The sequence below is a fragment of the Numenius arquata genome, chromosome 25 (assembly GCF_964106895.1).
Source record: "Numenius arquata chromosome 25, bNumArq3.hap1.1, whole genome shotgun sequence".
Classification (NCBI taxonomy): domain Eukaryota; kingdom Metazoa; phylum Chordata; class Aves; order Charadriiformes; family Scolopacidae; genus Numenius; species Numenius arquata.
In genome coordinates this window covers 1233383-1254034 of record NC_133600.1, presented here as the reverse complement: position 1 = coordinate 1254034, position 20652 = coordinate 1233383, and the positions used below count along the sequence as shown (strand labels likewise).

The following is a 20652-nucleotide window of genomic DNA, read 5'->3' as shown; positions in this document are numbered from 1 at the left end:
CCAGGAGACAGTTTTTGTGCTGTTGTAGCATCGTTTCGGTGGATATCAGGTGGTGGTTTGGTTTTACGGTGGTTCTGGCCACACAGGACCTGCAGCAGATGCTCATCTCGGCAGTTGGGGAGGGACAGAGCACGTGAGAGCTGTCCCCTTGGGTCACCCCGAGTGAACCCCGGTGCGGGGACCAGGGCTGCGCCGTGGGGCACAGTTTCCTTCCCATGGGGAATACCACAGGCGTAAATCAGAGACCAGGAACGCGGTCAACCAGCCCTGAGATGATCTCTCCTGCTGTCGCCGGCATCCAGAAATAGTTTTTCGGGAAGGAGCGAGCACCTCCGCTTTGATGTGTTGCTGCAACTGCCCCGTCCGTGCCCGAGCCTGGCCCCGGGGAAACAGTCCCACCATTTTATTCAAGGGAGCAGCTTTTGGCCGGACAGCTTTTTATTTTATACATGTACACACACACATATTACATGTTTTAATTTTACACAAATTTGTCATAATTTCCTCTTCTCTGAACTGAGGATGTTTCCTTTGCTGAAACAGCTGTGCTGGCTGGCTGTGCCAGAGTGGATTTAATTTACCACTGAAGCTGCTAAAATAAAAATGGGACGGATGCCAAGCCTCGCTTTTTAATGTTATGGTTTTGCTGGGGTTTTGTGGAGGAGGGGGAGATATAAGGTAACAGAAGTGGGGTGGGCACATGGTGCCGCAGGCTGGGAGAGGCCCCGGCGCGGGCGCGGGTTGGGATCGGGTGGCAGAGCGGGAGACGGAGCCCGTTTGATGTGGAGGGGAGACACAAAACCCCTCTTGTGCGGGGCGGCGGGAGGCGCGCGGGGCCGTCTGCCCGCCCGCGGTGGCCCCCACGACAGTTGTTGCTTCTGGCTCCGGTTTTGGGGGGGGGAAGGTCGACCTGGTTTTTTTACTTTTTTTTTTGTTTTTTTTTTTTGAAAAGCGCTGGAAAATTGTCCGGTGACAGATGCCTTGGATGGGGAGCAGGTTCCTCCCCAAAATCCCCTCCTCCAGGGCAGGGCTAGGTCCCCACCTTAACCCTTAACCACCTCTGGAGGCATCCCCAGGAGAGGGAAGGGGAAGAAAATCCGTTTTTCTGGGAAATTGCCTTAAAATCTCTGCACCTCTCTGGAGGAACCCGCTGGAGGAGCCGGGCAGCAGCTCCGGGCTCTCGAGGTGCTGCGCCGATGGCTTTCCTTGGCCGCGCTGCTCCGTGGCCCGTAGCGGTTTCACTGCAAAGGTAATATGACCGGTGGAACAGATTGCAGGAATTTCACCAGCTGTGAATACACGAGCTCCTCTTTCCCTCCCCGACCCCTTTCTGGAGGAGACGGAGTTTTAAAGCAGTCGGTTTTCCTTTCCAGTTCCCCAAAAGCCTGAAATCCTCCTTTATTTCAACGTTTTGCCCTCGGAAGATGGGTCAAAGCTAAGCTTTTGTTACTTAAAGGCCCTTTGCCAGCCCTCTTAAATTCCACGTAAATACGTTTCACTTTCTCCGGAGGTGAAAGCGGGTGTGATCCTGGAGGAAAAGCATATTTTCTCCATCCCAGGAGCCAGCGAGCGCCCGGGCTCCGGCTCCTACCGGCTCCGTGCCACTTCCCAGCGCGCCCAAGGTCAGCTGGGATCAACACAAGGGAGGAGTTTCCTCTTTTTAAGAAAGAGGGGTTCGACTTTTCCCTGATAAAATACAAGAGAAAACCAGCCCCGGCAGAGGCGTCGCAGATCCGTTGAGGGTCCAGCTGCTGGGATGGGAGAGAAACCGCCAGTGGGGGCACCTTAGGCTGGATTTTATGGCGGGGGGGGGACTGGGAGAGGCACAGTCAGATGGGCCACCAGCCGTGCTACCTGTCTCCGGTGGTCGGTTTGGGCACGGCCGAGAGATGGGGCAGCCGGGGGGCTCCCGGGTTTGCCGGGGGGTGAGCGCTGTCTCTGGCCTCTGCGCTGGCCGGGTCCTTGGTGGGGGCAGCAGGGGGTGGTCGGATGGGCCGTTTGAGGATGGAGGGACACGCTGTGCCCATCAGGTGTGTCCCCCGAGGCATCAGAAACTGTCACCCCTTGCCGTAAAACCTCAGAGGCGGCAAGAGAAGAGTTTTATCCCGAGTAAATCCATTTGCCCCCGTGCGGGCAGAGCTCGCTGCCTCCAGCAGATGCTCCTGAAGCCGTGGCTTGCGGACAGGCTGGCCAGGCAAGCAGGGAGTGGTGCCAGCGAGCCCCGCAGCCCAGCGGTCACCTCCTCTTTGCCTGCAGCAGGCTGGGCTCATAAAACCCTCAGCAGGGTCTCATCCTGCCCTGGGGGGCAACGAGGTGAGCGTGGAGCTGGGATGCTCCCCACCACGGCACCTCCTGGTTTCCATGCTGGGTTTGTAGAGAGCTTCCTTGCTGGGACCCAGCGAGAAAACACAACTTGAAAGACCCTTTTCTAATTGCACCTCTGTTCCCCCACCACTACACCCATATTTACAAATTTGTTTTTTCCTTCTGGCCCTTTGGCTCGTCTTTTTCTTTTTGTTGCCCTGGGCTGAATTTGTGCGAATTTGGCTCAAGGCAGCTCTGTTCTCTCCCAGCGAGCGCGGTGTTTTTCCAGCGTTATTACATGGAAGGGCTTTTCTGTCTCCTTGTTTGCAGACCGGTTTCCTGCCCAGCGAAATGGGAATGGCGAGTCCGAGCACGCTTTCCCCCACCGGGGTGAAAGGGGGGTCTCAGTATTTTTCTTACCCCAACAATCCTCGCAGGAGAGGTGCTGAGAGCAACATAGGTAAGTGGCTTCATGTCACCCCCGGCTGTCCCCGCTCCGCTCTGCGTGGTCGAGCAACCTCAGGGGCTCTCGACTGGGCATAAATAAGCCATTTGGCTTTTAACGAAGGCCAGGGCCGGGTGTGAATTTAACTTCTGAGTGAAGACAAGCCCCAGTTCTCCAGAACTTGTGTTTCTTGTCATAGTTCCCCCCCCACACACACCCCCTCCAAAGTCACTTTCTTGCTGCTATTTTGGGCTTTCCCCAACAAACGAAACTAGAAGTCACCCAGTGTAACGTGTTTTTTCCAGTGCTTTTCAGAAAAAGGCATCCACTTTGATGTTGCCACGTTAAAACGTTGCCGGTTGATGTTGTCAGCCTGGAAAATGGTTCTTTTACTTCGGGTCGTTCTGTGTGATGAATTTCTCCTCCTGAGCTCACCCCAGCAGCATCCCTGGCTTGGGGGATGTGCTGCCGTTAGCACCCTGCACCCCCCAGTGGGGGCTTTCCTTAATTATGAACTGAAAAAAAAAACCCAAATTTTTAACCAGTGCTTCCCCTTGAGCCTTTCCTGTGGCTCAACCCCCTCCAACCTCCCTGAGTTGTCTCCCTTCCCCCAGGACGCTGTGTGTCCCCCACCTCGGGGCTGGACCTGGGGAGGGACCAGCTGAGGGCGAGCACCTTCTCCTTCTTCCTGCAGCAGCGAAGCTTTCCCCAATATATTTCTCTATAAGGAGCAAATGGAAATACAGCCCCATCCCTGCATTGATCTCTTTCTGCATCTTCTCTCTGCAAACCCACTTCAAGTGTTTCAGAAAGAAAGAAGAACAAGGGGTTATTTCCACTCCAAAGAGCCAGCGCAGCCCTTCTCTGCGGGGTGGGCACCCCTTACCACGGTGTTTTGGGAGAGACACTGCCCCATGAACCCTGTTTGGGGGTGCAGCCTGCCCTGGGAGGGTGCAGAGGAGATGAGGGGGAGAGGTTCATCCTCAGACATTTTCACTATTGACACTTTTTTGAGTACTGGGAGTTTGGGATCTGAGCCCTGTTTGCATCTTCCATCCTTGGGGACTTGTAGCTGTGGCTTGTTGTTCCCCCCCCTACACCCTGCAAAAGTTGGCTCCTCTCTTCTTTTTTTTAAACCAGATGGACAACCCAAAAAGGTTCGGAAGGTGCCTCCTGGACTCCCCTCCTCGGTAAGTGGCAGGAGCGTTCTCCCCGCAGGTATCTCCTCCCCATTCCTCCATCCCCGGGGTGTCCCTGCTCCCTCTGCTGCAAGAGCTGCTGTCCCCATATGACCAGTCACCCCAAACATCCAGAGGGACCGGGACAGGCTGAGAGGTGGGCCCAGGGCAACCTCATGGAGTTCAACCAGACCAAGGGCAGGGTCCTGCACCTGGGTCAGGGCAATGTCCAGCACAAGCCCAGGCCGGGTGGAGAATGGCTGGAGAGCAGCCCTGAGGAGAAGGACTTGGGGGTGTCGGTGGGTGAGAAGCTCCACACGCCCCTCAACGTGCGCTGGAGCCCAGAAGCCCCCCGCACCCTGGGCTGCATCCCCAGCAGCGTGGCCAGCAGGGCGAGGGGGGGGATTCTGCCCCTCTGCTCCGCTCTGGGGAGACACCCCCCAGTGCTGCCTCCAGCTCTGGGGCCACCAACATCAGAAGGACATGGAGCTGTTGGAGCGGGGCCAGAGGAGGCCCCGGAGATGCTGGGAGGGCTGGAGCCCCTCTGCTGTGAGGACAGGCTGAGAGAGTTGGGGGGGTTCAGCCTGGAGAAGAGAAGGCTCCGGGGAGACCTTGGAGCCCCTTCCAGTCCCTCAAGGGGCTCCAGGAAAGCTGGGGAGGGACTCTGGATCAGGGAGGGGGAAGGGTCTGACACTGAAAGAGGGGAGATTGAGCTGAGATCTGGGGCAGAACTTCTTTGCTGTGAGGGTGGTGAGAGCCTGGCCCAGGTTGCCCAGAGAAGCTGTGGCTGCCCCATCCCTGGAGGGGTTCAAGGCCAGGTTGGAGGGGGCTTGGAGCAAGCTGGTTTGGTGGGAGGTGTCCCTGCCCAGGGCAGGGGGTGGCACTTTAAGGGGTATTCTTTAAGGTCCCTTCCAACCCAAACCAGTCTGTGACCCTTTGAAGCATAGAGGGCTTGGATATTAGCAGGATGGGGAAGGGGTTTCCCTGCTACAGCTTCCTGTGTAGGAGGAATGTGGAAGCGCCGTGAGACTGTGGTGCCAGGACACTAATCCAGGAGAAGGAGCCACGATGCTCCTGGGTGACACCTCCCCAACCGGAGCCCGGACCTGTCGCTTCCTGCCCTCTCTGGCTCTCCTATGTTTGACGTTGTGTCGTTAGTGCCCGAGTGAAATGCAGTATTGGGTGTGAGTGGGTTCCACTCCAGAGGGGGAACCAGCCCGGTTGTACCGCGGCGGCATCCGGGGCTGCTCCAGGTGTGAGCTGCTGGGGCTGTTCTGTAAGGAAGCTGAACAGGCTGTAGGAACACGTTACCCGTGCTCCTGCGCCTGTTCCGGGGGAATAAACTCAACAATGTCTTTGTGGCTGGAAGTAATGGGATCTCCAGGAAAGCTAATTGGAGCGGGCTGGAGGGTTCCTGCAGGAACACGGGAGCTGGCTGCGCGGCGGCTGGGGCTGCATTCCTCACCCCAGCCTTTGCGTGTTTGCAGGGGGATGGGCAGGCTCCATCCCGCAGGAGAGATGGGGATGGGGCTGTGCTGGAGCTCAGACTGGGGCTGGGATGAAACTGGGGCTGGGGCTGTACTGGAGCCCACACTGGGGCTGGAGCTGGGGTTGGACTAGAGCTGAGGCTGGGGTTTTACTGGAGCTGGAGCTGTGCTGAAGCTGTGCTGGAGCTCAGACTGGGGCTGGAACTGGGGCTGGGGCTGTGCTGGAGCTCAGACTGGGGCTGGGGCTGGGGCTGGAACTGGGGCTGGGGCTGTGCTGGAGCTCAGACTGGAGCTGGAGCTGGGGCTAGGGCTGTGCTGGAGCTCAGACTGGGGCTGGGGCTGTGGTGGAGCCCAGACTGGGCCTTGGACTTTGCTGGAACCCAGGCTGGAGTCACCTGAGCTGGAGCTGGGGCTGAGGTGGAGTTTAGACTGGGGCTGTGCTGGAGCTGGGGCTGGGACTGGGCTGGAGCTGGGACTGAGCTGGACCTCATACTGGAGCTGGGACTATGCTGGAGCCCGGGTTGGGGCTGGGGCTGGAACTGGAACTGGGGCTGGGGCTGGGGCTGGGACTGGGACTGGGACTGGGACTGGGACTGGGGCTGGAACTGGGACTGGGACTGGGCTGAAGCTGGGGCTGTGCTGGAGCCCAGGCTGGGACTGGGCTGGGACTGGAGCTGGGACTGGGCTGGAACTGGGCTGGAACTGGAGCTGTGCTGGAGACGTGCCCCTGCGCAAGCATGCTGTGCCACGTGCTGCCAAAGCTGATGCTGGTGGGACTGGAAGCTCCGCTGCCCAGTTCCCCAGGGAACACGCATTTTTGGCCGCTCTGCCCAAAGCCCGGGGCTGCCGACAGGGCTGGCCCCAAACTCACGCGGAAGTCGTGACCAGTTCCCAGAGTGTTGTTACTGGTGATTTCTGCCGGAGAAAGATCCAGTGGTTAACAGCAGCATCTATTAGATCAAACACTTACCAGCTTTAAATCGCTGATTAATTTTCAGCAGCTGCTGTTAAAAGATGGAAGGAAAGGGGAAAGGGAGGAAAGGAGAGTGGAGAGAAGGAAGGGCAGAGGGGAGAGGAAGGGGGGAGGGGGGAGTAAAAGAGCAACGAGGAGGTGACCTCCAGAGGTGCCTTTCGACCCCGGCCACGCTGTGGCTGCAGTTCTCATAAAGGCTTTTAAAGGGAACCCAATAACGGGACTTTGGAATGACACTGCTCCGTACAGCCCCTATATCCACACGGATCCCGAAGAGAGCTCGGCAGCCTGGTGATTTATCTGGGGTGAGCAAGTGCTCTCGGTTTTATTCCTAACAGAGTTTCAAACTATCGTCTCCGAGCATTTATCTTGTAGCATTTATCATCTTTAAGACATCGAGCAATTTCCCGTGGGGGAAATCCCGTGCCGTGGCGTTCCCTCGCTCGGTCCGTAACCCCCACCATGGGCTCTGCTTCGGAAGCGGACCCCGGGATGCCGATGTTGGGAAGGTGGGGGAGAGGAAGGCGCCGGGGGTTTGCCGGGTTGGGCTCGGAGGGTGTTGGACCCACGTCATGCAGTGCCGAGTTGCTCCGAGAGTGGGTTTGAGCTGGGAAAAGCTGCTGGAAGCAGGATCTGTATCGCTGCCGCGAGTTTCTGTGTGAAATTCCCAGCTTTTAGACCCATGTGGGGAAAACATCGCCCCGACAAATGGCCCTTTATTGGCCTCACGTTTCAAAGGTGCGGGGTCTTGCTGCCGGCTGTGCCGTGGGGGGCTCTGGGGGGGGCCCTCATTCCCGCAGGAATTGCCAAAAGTCAGCCTTTTCCCTGTGTCCGAGCCGACACCTGCCCACGGGCTTTTCCAGCCCCGAAAGCGCTTGCCGTCGCCTCGCAGCCCAGGGACCACAAAAGCTCCCGGTTTTGCTCCACGAGCCGGTGCTGCCTCTTTCCGCCGCCGTCTCTCTGCCCTCGCCTCCGCCCTCTCCCGTTGGTTTTGAATTTGGGGCGAGAAACGGACACCGAGGCGGCGAGAGACGCGCGGAGCAAACGGAGTTACCGGCCTCAAAGGCAGCGGATCAAAGGCTCCTTCTTGCCTGAGTCGCCTGCGCAGGAGCCCGCCCCGTGTTATCGCTGGCCCCCGCGCAAAATAAATAGGTTAATCAGCATCTTATTAAAATAAAGCGCTTTAATCTGTAATTCCCTGGGATTAAAACTCGGAGAGGTCCGGCGGCTGGAATAGCTGCGGCCGGCTGAAAGGGCAGAGATTCTGGCGAAGGCACCGGGAGATGTTGTGAGATGGTTTAAGAGGCAGGGACTGGGGGGCTCCGACTCGGGGGCTGGAAAACAAATCCTATGAGGAGCGATTGAAGGAGCTGGGACTGTTTAGTGTGAGGAAGAGGAGGCTGAGGGGAGACCTCATCACTCTCTACAACTACTTGAAAGGACACTGTAGAGAGGTTGGTGCTGGTCTCTTCTCACAGGTAATTAATGACAGGACGAGAGGGAATGGCTTCAAGCTCCAGCAGGGTAGGTTTAGACTGGACATTAGGAAAGAATTTTTCACAGAAAGAGTGGTCGGGCGTTGGAAGAGGCTGCCCAGGGAGGGGGTTGAGTCACCATCCCTGGATGTGTTTAAGAGCCGTTGAGATGTGGTGTTGGGGGATATGGTGTAGGGGAGAACTTTGTAGAGTAGGGTAGATGGTTGGACTCGATGATCCCAAGGGTCTCTTCCAACCTGGATGATTCTATGATTCTGTGACTCTGGATGTGGTACCTGTGCTTGAAACCCCTGATGCTTTGGGGTTAATTCTTGTGAAATTGGGGCTGGGGCAGTGTTATGGTTTGAGAGAGCCCATAACAATCTATTGTCGTTAGACAATTATTCTATCACCCGATGACCCCTCCTCACCCAGAAAGGGGAATCGGGGAACACAAAGAAACACAAGGGTTGAAGTATAAATAGATTTAATAGACTAAGACTAAATAATTAACAATAATACTAAAGAACCAGTATTAATCCCGATACTGATATAAGATATACAGAAATTATACTCAGCCATCTATATCAGCAGGAAGCTGTGCGCTCCCAGCAGGGACAGCAAGTATCGGACACTGGGAGCGCAATGGCTTCAGGAGGAAGGGAAGGGCTCAGGGCTCCGGCACCGGGGCAAGGAGTTGTCCGGACCCGCCGCCATCAGGGAGAGAGAGCCCGCTATGCAGCAAATTTTCCTAATTTATATTGGATGTGCCGTTCATGGTATGAAATACTCCTGTTGGCCAGCCTGGGTCAAATGCCCAGGCCTCGCTCCTCCTTGTCCCTGCACCTGGCAAGGCTCAAAAACACTAACCTTGAATCCCACAGAGCCTGGCTGGCTATAAAATAAATATTTTCACAAATTCAGACACTAGAGTCTTCTAAAAGTGTAATTTTCCCCAGCATTAGAAGAAAAGTTAGTCCTGTGTCTCTCAACCCAGGACAGGCAGTGGCACCTGCCTGGTGGCCACCAGGACACGGAGCCCCTTTAGCCTCCCCGTGATTGAGGAGCCGCGTTAGTGCCCGTGGCTGCGTTCCCCGGGGGCTGGCGTGTCCGGGCACAGGACGCAGGGCTGGATGAGACACCCCCCCGCCCCGAGCCCCCACCGTCCATCGAGCGGCTTTGCCCGGGGAAGCCGGGGAGGGATTTTGTCCGAGTTGGTTCCTGCAGGGTTTTGTTGCCGCAGCGAGCGCCGGGGCTGGGAGCCGTTTGAGCCTGCGAATTTGCAGTCTGGTCACCGCTCTGTTTAGCTTTAGTCTGCCTGAAATCCCACCCCGGATCGTGCGTTTTCAGCAAGAAAAACAAGGAAGGGGGGAGGAGGGGGGGGGGGAAGAAAAAACCCAAACCCAACACTACAAATCCCCGCGAATCCCAGCGCTGGGGCTGTTCGAGCCGCTCTTGCGCCGCGCTGGCAATTTTAACCGGAGGAAATGACCTCACCTGGAGGTCCCCGAGGCCGCCGCCGGCGCGAGGGCTGGGGCCGCGGCGTGGGGGGAGTCGGGGGGACGGGGACCTGGCGCTGATTTACCGTTTCCTGCGACGTTTGGCTGGTGGCCGGTGGCTCAGCCGGATCCCCCCCCCCCAACACTGCCCCACGCCACGGGGCCGGGATGCTCCTGGCTCGGCCGGTGCGTGGAGAAGAGCCGGGTTGGCTTTTCACAGCCCCCCCCTCCCTGCGCCGAGTGGGGAAATTAAAGATTTGGAAGGGCCGGGGGTCATTCCTGGGGTGAAGCCAGTCCCCCCGCTACACACACACCCCGGGATCTCCTGACCTGACCGCCGGCATCTTTTAAGGTGGGGGGGGGGGTGTCAGGGATGGGTGGAAGAGGGTGGATACACCACGAAGTGAACTCTTCCCCAGCGCCCACATCCATTTAATAAATCCAGAGCGAAAATAAGAAGAATAAAACGGCGAGGACGAGCGGCTGGTCCGCTCGTCCTCGCCGTTTTATTCTTCTTATTTTCGCTCTGGATTTATTAAATGGATGTAGGCGCTGGCGGTGGACCCCCCCCTCCGCTCCCGGCTCCGCTGCCGCACAGCTGCCTCGCGCGCTGGCCGGGAGCCAGCCCCTGGCAGATGGCGCGGGGGCTATTAGACGTGCTTCATTCGATTCCCCCGTCCCAGCTCCCCGCTATTTAATCAAATTATAGGAAAAAGTCAATTTGCCGGATTCGCTCTTCTTCTCTGCAGCCCTCCGCCATTCCCCCGGCTCCGAGCCCTCGGCTTCGCCCCGGCGCCGGCCCGCGATGCCGCACAAAGGCGAAGCCCCGTGAATTTTCCTATTTTTGAGCGAGGGACGACGGGCAGCTGCCAGCGTCTGTCAGGTTTTTTCCCTTCCCCCTTCTTTATTTTATTTTTATTTCTTTTTTTTTTGGCTTTATTTTACAAGTTCCCCGGGCTCAATCTGCAGCCCTGATGCCCACGAGTTGCTTTCAGCTCCCCGTCGCTTCATTTGCGTGAAGAGATATATTTAAGTGAAATCACTGATGCTTTTCAGAGGTTTTTTTTTTGTTTAAAAACACCCTATTTTCTATTATTTTTCCTATTATTTTTCCTATTATTTTTTCTATTATTTTTCCTATTATTTTTTCTATTATTTTTTCTATTATTTTTTCTATTATTTTCCATTACCCCCCTCCAAAAAAAAAAGAAAAAAAAGAAGAAATTCTTGGTGTTCTGGCCAGTTATAGAAACAGAGAACAACTCTGCACCCTCTTGCTGGGTGGGAAGGGGTTGGAGGGAGCCGATGGGTGTGGGGAAGAGAAACTGGGGGCAGGTTTCCTTTCCAGAGAGAGCTGTGTCTTCCAGGCAGCGCTGGCTGAGGGTGCCCCCCCCCTTTCCCCCGTCGGCCCCTGCACCCGCCTCACCTTTCCTGGGTATTTAAGAAAAAAAAAAATATATATATATAAAAGGCGGTTTCAGAATGAATCAATGGGGATGAAAATAAGCTGTAACAAAAGTTCTCACGTAATTTTGAGTGGCATTTCGGTTTCTTTGCGTGTTGGGTTTCTGCTTTAAAGAAAAAAAAAGAAGTATGTTTTTGCGCTGGTGCGGGATCGTTTTCTGAAAGGGCTTTCTAGGATGGGTTTGGTTAATTTAGAAGGAAAAAAAAAGGCTTTTGTTTTTACTTAATATGCTGTTAAATAACGTAGCTGAACAGTGCTGCAGAAATGTGGTCAAAAGCTCCAGTCCAGGAGCCGTCCCCTCCCGTGTGACATCCCTTTTGAGGGACTCTCAGCCCTTGGATTCCCTCGTGCCTCAGTTTCCCCTCAAGCGGGATGGGCTGATTTGCCTGGAGGGTTCGAGCTCGGGGGCTGCTCCCGGCGTCGGCGCGGGGGTGAGCAGGTCCCGAAGCCTCACCCGTCCCTGTCACCGCCCTCGGGTGCGGGGCTGGGACGCAGAAATGATGGCTTTTGCGGTTACCCATAAAAAGTTATAACCGCAGAAAAAGGAACTAGAGCAGAGAGTTGAAACTTCTGCCGGTGCCAGCGTCCCCTGCAGGAGGGTGCTGCGGGATCCGCGCTGCTACGGGAAGGCAGAGGGGACGCGTCTGCGTGACGTCCCCATCCCCTGCGCCGCTCCCGGGCAGAGCTGAGCCGCTTCGTGTCCCCCTCCCTGGGCTTTGCCGCGGGGTACTCTGTCGGCTGCTGCCATCAATACAAGCGACGCTGCGCGGGGTGGGGTGAGCCCTGGGGGGGATGTGGGGCCGTGGGGTGGCCCGGTCCTTCTCTTCAACCCCTTTCCCGCCCTGCAGGTGTATCCATCCAACTCAGGTGATGACTACAGCAGGGATCCAGCTGGATATACCCCCTCGAAACCTCCCAGCACTGTGTATCCCGGAGCCTTTTATATGGCAGGTGAGTTATTAACAACCCCGGCGTCCTGCAAGTCGGCAGAGCAGGGGCTGCCCGGCCCGTTACAGATGCCGGGAGGAATTTCACGGCCATGGGATGGAGGGAGCTCGGGGCAGGAGCGCGTGGGACACGGAGCGGCCCCAAAAAGGCTCTGATTTGCTCAGAGCGTGATGCTCGGCGTAAGCAGGATGTGATGGGGACAGACGCAGCCCCTCAGCCCGGGTGGATTTGTCCCCACGTGGGCTGTGGGACACACGCCGGCGTCTCTGCCCCGCTCACCTCTGGCTTTCCTTCCAGACGGGCTCCACAACTCGCCAGACCTGTGGAGTTCACCGGGTGCCATGAGCCAGTCGAGTTACGGTGCCATGCTGGGCAGCTCCTCCTCCCCGCTCCCGCAGTCCGGCGGCTTCAACAGTTTACACCAGCACGAACGCATGGTAACGCGTCCCCAGGTGTCCCCACGGGCGGGCTGGGGGCTCCGCTCGGCCAGAGGGTGGTGGCACTTCACATTGTCCCGTAGCTGGGCTGCCCACATACCCTGGCCCGGGCGCCGAAGCCCGGCAGCCTTTCGAGGGCACCTCTCACCCTTTTCCCCTTCTCTGCCAGAACTACCAGCTTCATTCAGGAGAGGTTAACGGCGGACTCCCCTCGGTGTCCGGCTTCTCCTCCGCCTCCACGCCCTACGGTGTCTCCAGTCACACGCCCCCCATCAGTGGGACCGACAGTATGATGGGTACGTACGGCCCCAGCGTCGCCCCCCTCACTCCATTCCCACGGCTTAGCTGGAAAATCAGTCTTGTGCCAACCTCTGGTGCCTGAGGCCGTGACATCTGTGTCCCATGTACCCGGACACTTTTATCCCTTGTGTGTCCCCCATGCATGGAGTGAGGAAGAGGAGCAGCGAGGTTACGGCTGCCGGATCCCTGGGTGGGCTGGAGCAGGGGACAGGGTGCTGGCAGGGGGTGACAGTGCACTCGGTGGATCTGGGAGGAGACCAGGATCTGTGACATTATCTCTGGGAGGTGCCGTGGCTTAAGTGAGGTGCCGGGAGGGTGGGGGGGTATGTGTGAAGCCGTTCGTCTAAATCTGGAATAGCAACGGTTGTGCTGCGTTTGGATATCACGTTAACCCCCCGAGTGCTTTCATCTCTAACCCTGCTGAACCTGGTCCAAAACCCGGTACTGAAATGAACTCACGTTCCCCAGGGAATGGAAGATCCTGACCCTGATTCATAGAAAAACCCTGGTTTAGAGGAGGGGAAACAAGTTCGGGGCTTAAGATGCCCCGTGAAAACGGGCCGTGCTGCAGCAGAGACACTTGATCGCTGTTGATGGCGTGATGCCTTCAGCCCGGCGTCTTACAAAGCCGTTCCTGCAGCCCCACGAAAGCTGCCGGGGCGTGTGTGCCCTCCTCCAGTGCCCTGAGCTGGGAACCCATTTGATTTTCAAGCAAAGCACTAAAAGCAAGAAATTTCCATCCCAGAGCAGGTGACCCCAGAGAAGGTTGTGTACGGGTCCTGCCTTGTCCTGCTGGTTTCTGGTGTCCTGACAGTGACGTCTGTGTCCTCTCTCGGCAGGTAACAGAGGAACCACAGCTGGGAGCTCAGGAGACGCGCTCGGGAAGGCATTAGCTTCAGTAAGAGTTTCTGCAGATCCTTCACCCAGTTGGACCCCCCACCTCTGTAACAGGGACCCTCTGGGCAGCGGGGAAGATGGACACATTGAGAAGTTTGGGTGAATGCACCCCCAAAACCATGGCAGCCTCTGAGGGTTGGGTTTCCCCCCCACCGTGTGCTGCCGTCCTGAGCCCTGGCGCTGAGCAAAAGCACCTTCTGGCAGATGGGGAAACTGAGGCACAGGACGTTACGGTGGCTACCCGCAGACCCATGAGCTGGCTCTGTGGCCACCCAGTCTGATACTGGTCTGGCCAGATGACCCTGCACAGCCCTCGGAGCAGGACTTGCGGGTCCCAGTAGTCCTGGCCGTGCGTGTGCTGGTTCAAACTGGAAGGGACTGGTCCCACTGGGCTGTCAGAGCTTGGGGTTCCCTCTGTCCCCTCCAGTGCAGGGACATTTGCTCCTGCATGGTGGCAGAGGGGCGCTCAGCTTGCACCCCACAGTAATTCCTTGGGCTCTCCCTCCCTGTGAGGTGGGACCTGACGAGCGGGGGCTGTAGCTGCGGGAGGGGGTGGCAGAGGGGACAGAGAGAGCCCCCGGCGTTAATGGGGGACCAGCGGGGGCACCAGCGGGCTGGGCCATGGGTGGGAGCTGATGTGGGTGTGGGAAGGGAGGTGCCATGGGGTGGTCCTCGCTCGGTGGCAGGGCTGGGGAGGGGCAGGACCGTGCAGGGGTGGGCGCTGCTGACCGTGTCCTGCTTCTCTCGCTCCAGATTTATTCCCCCGATCACTCTAGCAATAACTTCTCGTCAAACCCCTCCACACCGGTCGGCTCCCCCCAGGGGCTTGCAGGTGGGTGAGAAACTTTGCTCTTTGTGTAAAAGGTGGGTGTCAGGTTTGCTGTCAGGAGCTCCAAGGCTTCCCAGCCCCAAACCCCCAAATCAGACACCATTTTGGCAATCTCACCAAATCCCGTTTAGTTTTAAAAGAGGAGAGCGAAGAGAAAGGACACAAGGAAACTTGAAGGTAGTTTTTAAATGTCTCCTGTGAAGGTGCGTGTCCGTCTGCTTTAACCACTTGTAGGTTTTCCCCCGTTGGGAGCCGAGCAGTGCCCGGGTGGGGTGAGCACCGCGGGCGAGAGAGCGATGGCTCTGCCAGCGCCTGGCTCTGTCCCTGCGGAGGAGTTTTAGGAGTTTGAGCCTGTCCCACACGGCAGCACCACGACAGGTTTGAGTTAAAGCATCGCTGCCACCCCCTGGGACCCGCTCCTGCCCTTCAGACAGACCCCGAAACATCTTGGAAAATTTGTCCCTGGTTTTATCTCCCGTGGGAGGAGCACGGTGGGAACTGGGAAGCTGCCAACCTGTTAAAAACCATTATCAGTGCCCGATGAAAGCCCATCTCTGCTCCTGAGCAGCAGGAGAGGTCTCATTTCTGCCCAGCAGAGCTGGGGCCCGAGGCTCCTCGGGTGCAGAGCAGACGGAGCCTGCCCTGGGGCCGGGGCAAGCACAGCCAGCGCTGCGGCCACTCGCTGGGACCGAGACACATAAAAACCTCTCAAGGTCTGAAGGCCTGAGCTCAGTTTTCTGCTGAAGCAGAGCACAGGCGAGCTGTGGTGGCCCATGAAGTGCCGAGATAGCCCATGCAGTATCATGTGGTGCCATGGTGGCCCATGCGGTGCTGTGCAGTGCCATGGTGGCCTGTGTGGTGCCGTGGTGGCCCATTCAGTGCCATGGTGGCCCATGTCATGGAGGCCCATTCAGTGCCATGCGGTGCCGTGGTGGCCCATGCAGTGCTGTGCGGTGCCCTGGTGGCCCATACGGTGCCATAGTAGCCCACGTAGTGCCGTGCAGTGCTGTGGTGGCCCATGTGATGCCGTGGTGGCCCATGCAGTGCCGTGTGGTGCTGTGGTGGCCCGTGTGGTGCTGTGGTGGCCCATGCTGTTGTGGCCCATGTAGTGCCATGCGGTGCCGTGGTGGCCCATGGAGGGCTCTGCAGTGCCATGGTGACCCATGTGGTGCCCTGGTGGCTCATGCAGTGCCATGTGGTGCCGTTGTGGCCCATGTGGTGCTGTGGTGGCCCTTGTGATGCCGTGGTGGCCTATGCAGTGCCATGCAGTGCCGTGCTGGCCTGTGTGGTGCCGTGCTGGCCCATGCAGTGCTGTGTGGTGCTGTGGTGGCCCGTGTGGTGCTGTGGTGGCCCATGCAGTGCTCTGCAGTGCCATGGTGACCCGTGTGGTGCCCTGGTGGCCCATGCAGTGCCATGTGGTGCTGTTGTGGGCCATGTGGTGCTGTGGTGGCCCATGCAATGCCGTGCATGGCGTGGTGGCCCACGGAGAGCGTGGTGGCTCATCTTCCAGCTCCATCTAGTGGCAGCCGTGCCCGGTCTCAAGCTCTCCCCGTCTCTTCACAGGCACATCCCAGTGGTCGCGAGCGAGCGGACAGGGTGCCTTATCTCCCAGCTACGAAGGGAGCCTCCACACTTTAGTAAGTGTCGCCGACAGATCTGCTTTCTCCTTTTCTCTTCCATCCCTCGGGGACCTGGCGGTGAAAGGCTTTTGGGTAGAGTCCTCTTTCCCGATCATCTGGGGCCTGACGGAAGATGGTCGGTTGGGAGATGGAGGTTTGGTTGGGAGCAGCTGAGCGGAGTTGGGTGCCCAGAGCCCGACGGGCAGAGCCACAGCCCTGCACCTTCCCCCCGAGTCGGGCCCGTTCACGTCCCTGAGGGTCTGACCCAACGAGCACATTTCTGGCTGGTTTCTGCCTCACTTTCCCAAGTGGTTCCACTTGTGTGACCCTTAGGGGACGGCACTGACAGGGTTGGGGGGTTATTCCTCCCCGTACCTGCCTTGCCGTAGCTGCACGCATGGTTGCCACCAGCCGTTCCTCAGTGGGCTGCTGGCTTTATGGGTGTTAACACTGACTTATTTCTCTCTTCTGTCCTTCAAGCAAAACAAAATGGAAGACAGGTTGGACGAAGCCATCCACGTGCTGAGGAATCACGCCGTGGGCCAGACAGCCGCCATGCCCAGCAACCACGGGGACATGCACGGGCTCCTGGGCTCGGCGCCGGCCCACAGTGCCACTGTGGGCAGCCTGGGCCAGGCCTTCCCCGCCGCGGTCATGTCCCTGGGGAACAGGCACCCGAGTCTGGTAAGTGTGGAAGCATCGCGCAGCTAAGGCCATAGAGATGCTGGGAGGGCTGGAGCCCCTCTGCTGTGAGGACAGGCTGAGAGAGTTGGGAGGGTTCAGCCTGGAGAAGAGAAGGCTCCGGGGAGACCTCGGAGCCCCTTCCAGTCCCTCAAGGGGCTCCAGGAAAGCTGGGGAGGGACTCTGGATCAGGGAGGGGAGCCCTAGGAGGAGGGGGAAGGGTCTGACACTGAAAGAGGGGAGATGGAGATGAGATGTGGGGAAGAACTTCTTTGCTGTGAGGGTGGTGAGAGCCTGGCCCAGGTTGCCCAGAGAAGCTGTGGCTGCCCCATCCCTGGAGGGGTTCGAGGCCAGGTTGGAGGGGGCTTGGAGCAAGCTGGTCTGGTGGGAGGTGTCCCTGCCCAGGGCAGGGGGTGGTACTGGGTGGGCTTTAAGGTCCCTTCCCACCCAAACCAGTCTGGGATTCTCTGCTGGGGACCCACGTCATGGGGTCCCCTGGCATCCAGAGGGACATTGCCGTCGGTGTGAGAATAGCTCAGTGTGGTCCAGCTCGGGTCAGCTGTTGACAGCTTTGAGCGGGTGATGCACGCGGCAGCACGGGGTCTTGGCCTGTTTGTGCAGGGGGGGTCGAGTCTGCATTCAGGACTGTGGTGGCTCTTGGGCACATGCCCTGCTTGCAGTTCACTCATGCCCCTTCTCAGGGCAGGCAGAGGTGGTGAAAGCCCTTCTCCTTTCCCTGCAACATGAATGGAAATCCCTTAAAGAAGACATTCCCGGGGGATGCAGGGAGAAGGAGGAGAGGGATATGATGCAGGGCAGGAGCGCAGGTACAGAGCCAGGTATCCGCAGGACTTCTCTGCTCCCGACTGTTGGGGGCAGGCGCCGTGTCCTTCCATGCCCATGGGGAGCGCTGATGTGTGATGGCTCATTCAGGCTTCAGGGAGCGTGACAGGTCCCGGGTACCCTGAGCACGTGGATGCTGGGGTCCTCTGTTGGGTCACCAGGGTCCCCCCTTGCCCAGGATCACGTTGTTGGCAGAGCTGGGTGCCTGCTGCAGCACGGGGTAACACATCTCCAGTCTCTGGAGAACCAGACGTGGTTTCCTTCCGAGCTCCCCAGGCTCTGTGACACCACGATGAATTGTACGGGTGGTGGCCTCTGCTGCAAACTGCTGCCGGCCACAGAAATGAGTGTTTGGAGCAGGGCTGGCTCCATCCTGCCCGTTCCTGGCCTCTGTAGAGCAGCCAGAGTGGGGGGTGGGCTCGGAAAGGCTGCCCGGCCCTCGCCTGTTGCATCCCGGTCCTTTGGGGTGAAGTTCACCTGCTGGGATGTCCCCTGCTCTGGTGGCACTGGGGAGGTGGCAGAAACGTTGGTGCTTGGTGGAGACAGGACACGTGCAGCCCAGGGTGTCTTCTCCAGGTGCCAGCCTTTCATCCAGTCAGGGAGGCTTTTCCACAGCTGGGGGGGGGGGGGGGGCAGCACTGGTGGGGGCTTTCTGCTTGGTCCAGCTGATGTGCAGGGCATGGGGCTGCTTTCTGCAGTGTCCCCTCTGTCCCCAGGGCAGAGCTGGTGCTGGAGCAGGGTGGCTCTTCCCTCCCGCTGCCCGTGCTCGGGGTGGTGGCAGTGTGTGAGGGGGACACGCGGCTGCGCCTCAGCCTGGCCCGCGGAGCCCTGCGGCAGCGCGTGGGGTGACTGTCCCCGTGCCCACCGGCCGTGACACTGCCCCCCCTCAAGGCTTGCTCTGCTTGTTCTGCTGTAGGTGGGAGGAGGTCACCCCGAGGACGGGTTGTCCAGCAACCCCAGCCTGCTCCACAACCACGTCACGCTGCCGTCACAGCCCAGCTCGCTCCCTGACCTCAGCAGGCAGCAGGACACGTACAGCGGTAAGGCAGCGCCGCACGCTTGGGGCTCGTCTGCCGCGGGGGGCACTCGGGGCACCCACGGGGTCCAGCCTCGCGCAGCAGCAGCACGGGGGGATGTGGATGCTCTTGCGAGGCCGGCGCTTCCTTATAGTTTCTACCTTGAGCATTTTCTGGAGGTTTGACCTACATATTCCTGTCCCCCCTGCCAGCTGTGGCTGCACAGACCCCCCGGCCCTGCTCTGCTGGCTGGGAGGTTGGGCTCTGACTCTGGAGGGTCTGGGAGGCGGGAGGAGAAGAACGCAGAGTGGTGGCGGGGCAGAGCTGGCTCCCCTCCAGCTCCTCCTGCTACGGACCGGCCACGCGGGATGGGTCTGGGATGCCAGGATGGGCCTGGGATTCCAGGCGCTGGGGATGCAGCGCAGCAGGAGAGGGGCCTGGGGACCCCCCAGCCCTCCCTGCGGGTCAGGCCCCTCCAACCTCCCTGTGTGGCTCTGCTTCCCCAGCAGGTTTGTCGGGGGGGCTGGGGCGAAGCAGCGTCTCTTCGGGAACCAGCGAAATCAAGAGGGAAGAGAAGGAGGACGAAGAGAACACATCGGTGGCAGATAACTCGGAAGAGGAGAAGAAGGAGCTGAAACCCTCCCGGAACAGAACAAGGTGCTCTTTGAACAGGTCTCTCCCTTCGCTTACTCTGTTCCCAGGCCAGGGCCGTTTGGGCTGGAGTACGGCTGCGGTGACCCTCTGGGCGCTGGGCTCGGCCCAGTGATGCCGGGGGTGTCCTGTGGGGCAGCCCCCCCAGCCCCTGCCCTCCCTGGGGGTCTTGGCCATCCTCAGCGAGGCGGCACAGCCCAGGCTCCCGCTGCTTCCCCGCCACCGGCCGCTTTGGGCCGTGCTGGGAAAGGGTCCCTGCCACCCTCTCCTGCTGGCTCCCGTCCCCGTGGCCACAGGGCTTCCTCCTGCTCTTAAAGCAGAGAGCTCACACCTTGTCCACACGAGCTGCACCCGCCTGCATCGTCACTCGTGGCGTTGCTTGGGGCCACGCGTGGAAAGGAGCGAGCACTCGGCTCCCCTCGGTCGGGGGCAGGGAAGGTTTTGACCCCCTCCGTGCTTCGGGTCCTCTCCGCCATCCGCTCCGGGCTCCTGTATCCTCTGTCACATCCAGCCAGATCCGTGACAGCGGGTCAGGTAGGGTCCTTGCAGCGCGCTGGCTTGTCTGCAACCTCGCCATCAGCTCGGGGACCTCACCAGGGTGATGCTGCCTGGAGGGGCAGCGCCAGCCCCGCTCCTGCCAGACGGTGGCCACCTCCTGCCCTGGCGGCAGAGGGCTGCGTCTTCCCAAAAGGCCAGCTTGGGACACCGGCGTTGGCCCCACACCTTCTCCGGGCCACCCTGCAGCCTCCCAGCAGCAAGCTCAGGCCTTAGTTGCTTTGTTTGTGGTTTCTTTGTCGTTTAAAAACAAAACAAACCAAAAAAAAAAAAAAAAAAAAAGAGGCAGAAGAAGAGCCTTAATCGCTTCTCTCCAAAGTCACCGCGTGTCCCCGTGTCCCCATGTCTGAGCGTGGGGCGCGTCCCAGCGGGGACACGCGGGGCTTGGCATCTCGGTGTCCCGATGTGTGTTTCTTTTCTGTGAGTTGACCAGTGCTGAGAGTGCACGCGAGGAATGTCCCTGTCTCGTTCTTATTTTAAACCATTAGTCAAGATGAGGATGAGGAGGACGATCTTCTTCCCCCAGAGCAAAAAGCCGAGAGAGAGAGAGAAAGGAGGGTCGCCAATAATGCCCGTGAGCGCCTGCGGGTCCGTGACATCAACGAGGCCTTTAAAGAGCTCGGACGCATGTGCCAACTCCACCTAAACAGCGAAAAACCGCAGACCAAACTGCTAATCCTCCACCAGGCCGTATCAGTCATACTGAACCTGGAGCAACAAGTTAGAGGTCAGTGAGGGTCCCGGAGTGGTGATATTTTACGTATCTGATCGGCACGGGGCTGTCTGTCTGTCTGTCTCCTGTGACACGTGCTGTGGTGCCTCGCACTGTCTCTCTCCCCTGTGGCCTTGGGTTCCCAAGGCTGTTGATGTCCTTTTGGTTTTTGGTTTTTTTTTTCCCTTTTTCTTTGTTGTTTTTTTTTTTTCCCCTCCCCTTTTTTTGCATCCCTGCTGTTCTCTCTTCCGTTCCCCACTGCCGCTGCGTGTGCTGCATGCCGGTCCCCGAGGGGGCACCTGCGCCGTCCTCGCTTTCCCGCAGCCAGGTGTTTGGCT

The 20652-nt window shown here is 58.7% G+C and overlaps 1 protein-coding gene across 12 annotated transcripts in view; it reads left to right on the top strand.

Moving 5' to 3' along the window:
- The window catches only part of TCF3 (transcription factor 3), an 84546-nt gene that overhangs the window by 56385 nt on the left and 7509 nt on the right, over positions 1–20652 (top strand). For 6 of the 12 annotated variants that reach the window (XM_074163974.1, XM_074163973.1, XM_074163972.1 and 3 more), the window contains 11 exons: positions 2635–2764; positions 3890–3939; positions 11675–11777; positions 12072–12211; positions 12381–12507; positions 13351–13409; positions 14162–14240; positions 15801–15874; positions 16337–16540; positions 18297–18420; positions 18906–19053. In XM_074163974.1, the coding sequence (XP_074020075.1) occupies positions 2635–2764; positions 3890–3939; positions 11675–11777; positions 12072–12211; positions 12381–12507; positions 13351–13409; positions 14162–14240; positions 15801–15874; positions 16337–16540; positions 18297–18420; positions 18906–19053 (1238 nt within the window). Of the gene's footprint in view, positions 1–2634; positions 2765–3889; positions 3940–11674; positions 11778–12071; positions 12212–12380; positions 12508–13350; positions 13410–14161; positions 14241–15800; positions 15875–16336; positions 16541–18296; positions 18421–18902; positions 19069–20090; positions 20330–20652 lie in introns of all 12 variants that reach the window. The other 6 variants (XM_074163969.1, XM_074163971.1, XM_074163975.1 and 3 more) reach the window with 3 other exon arrangements.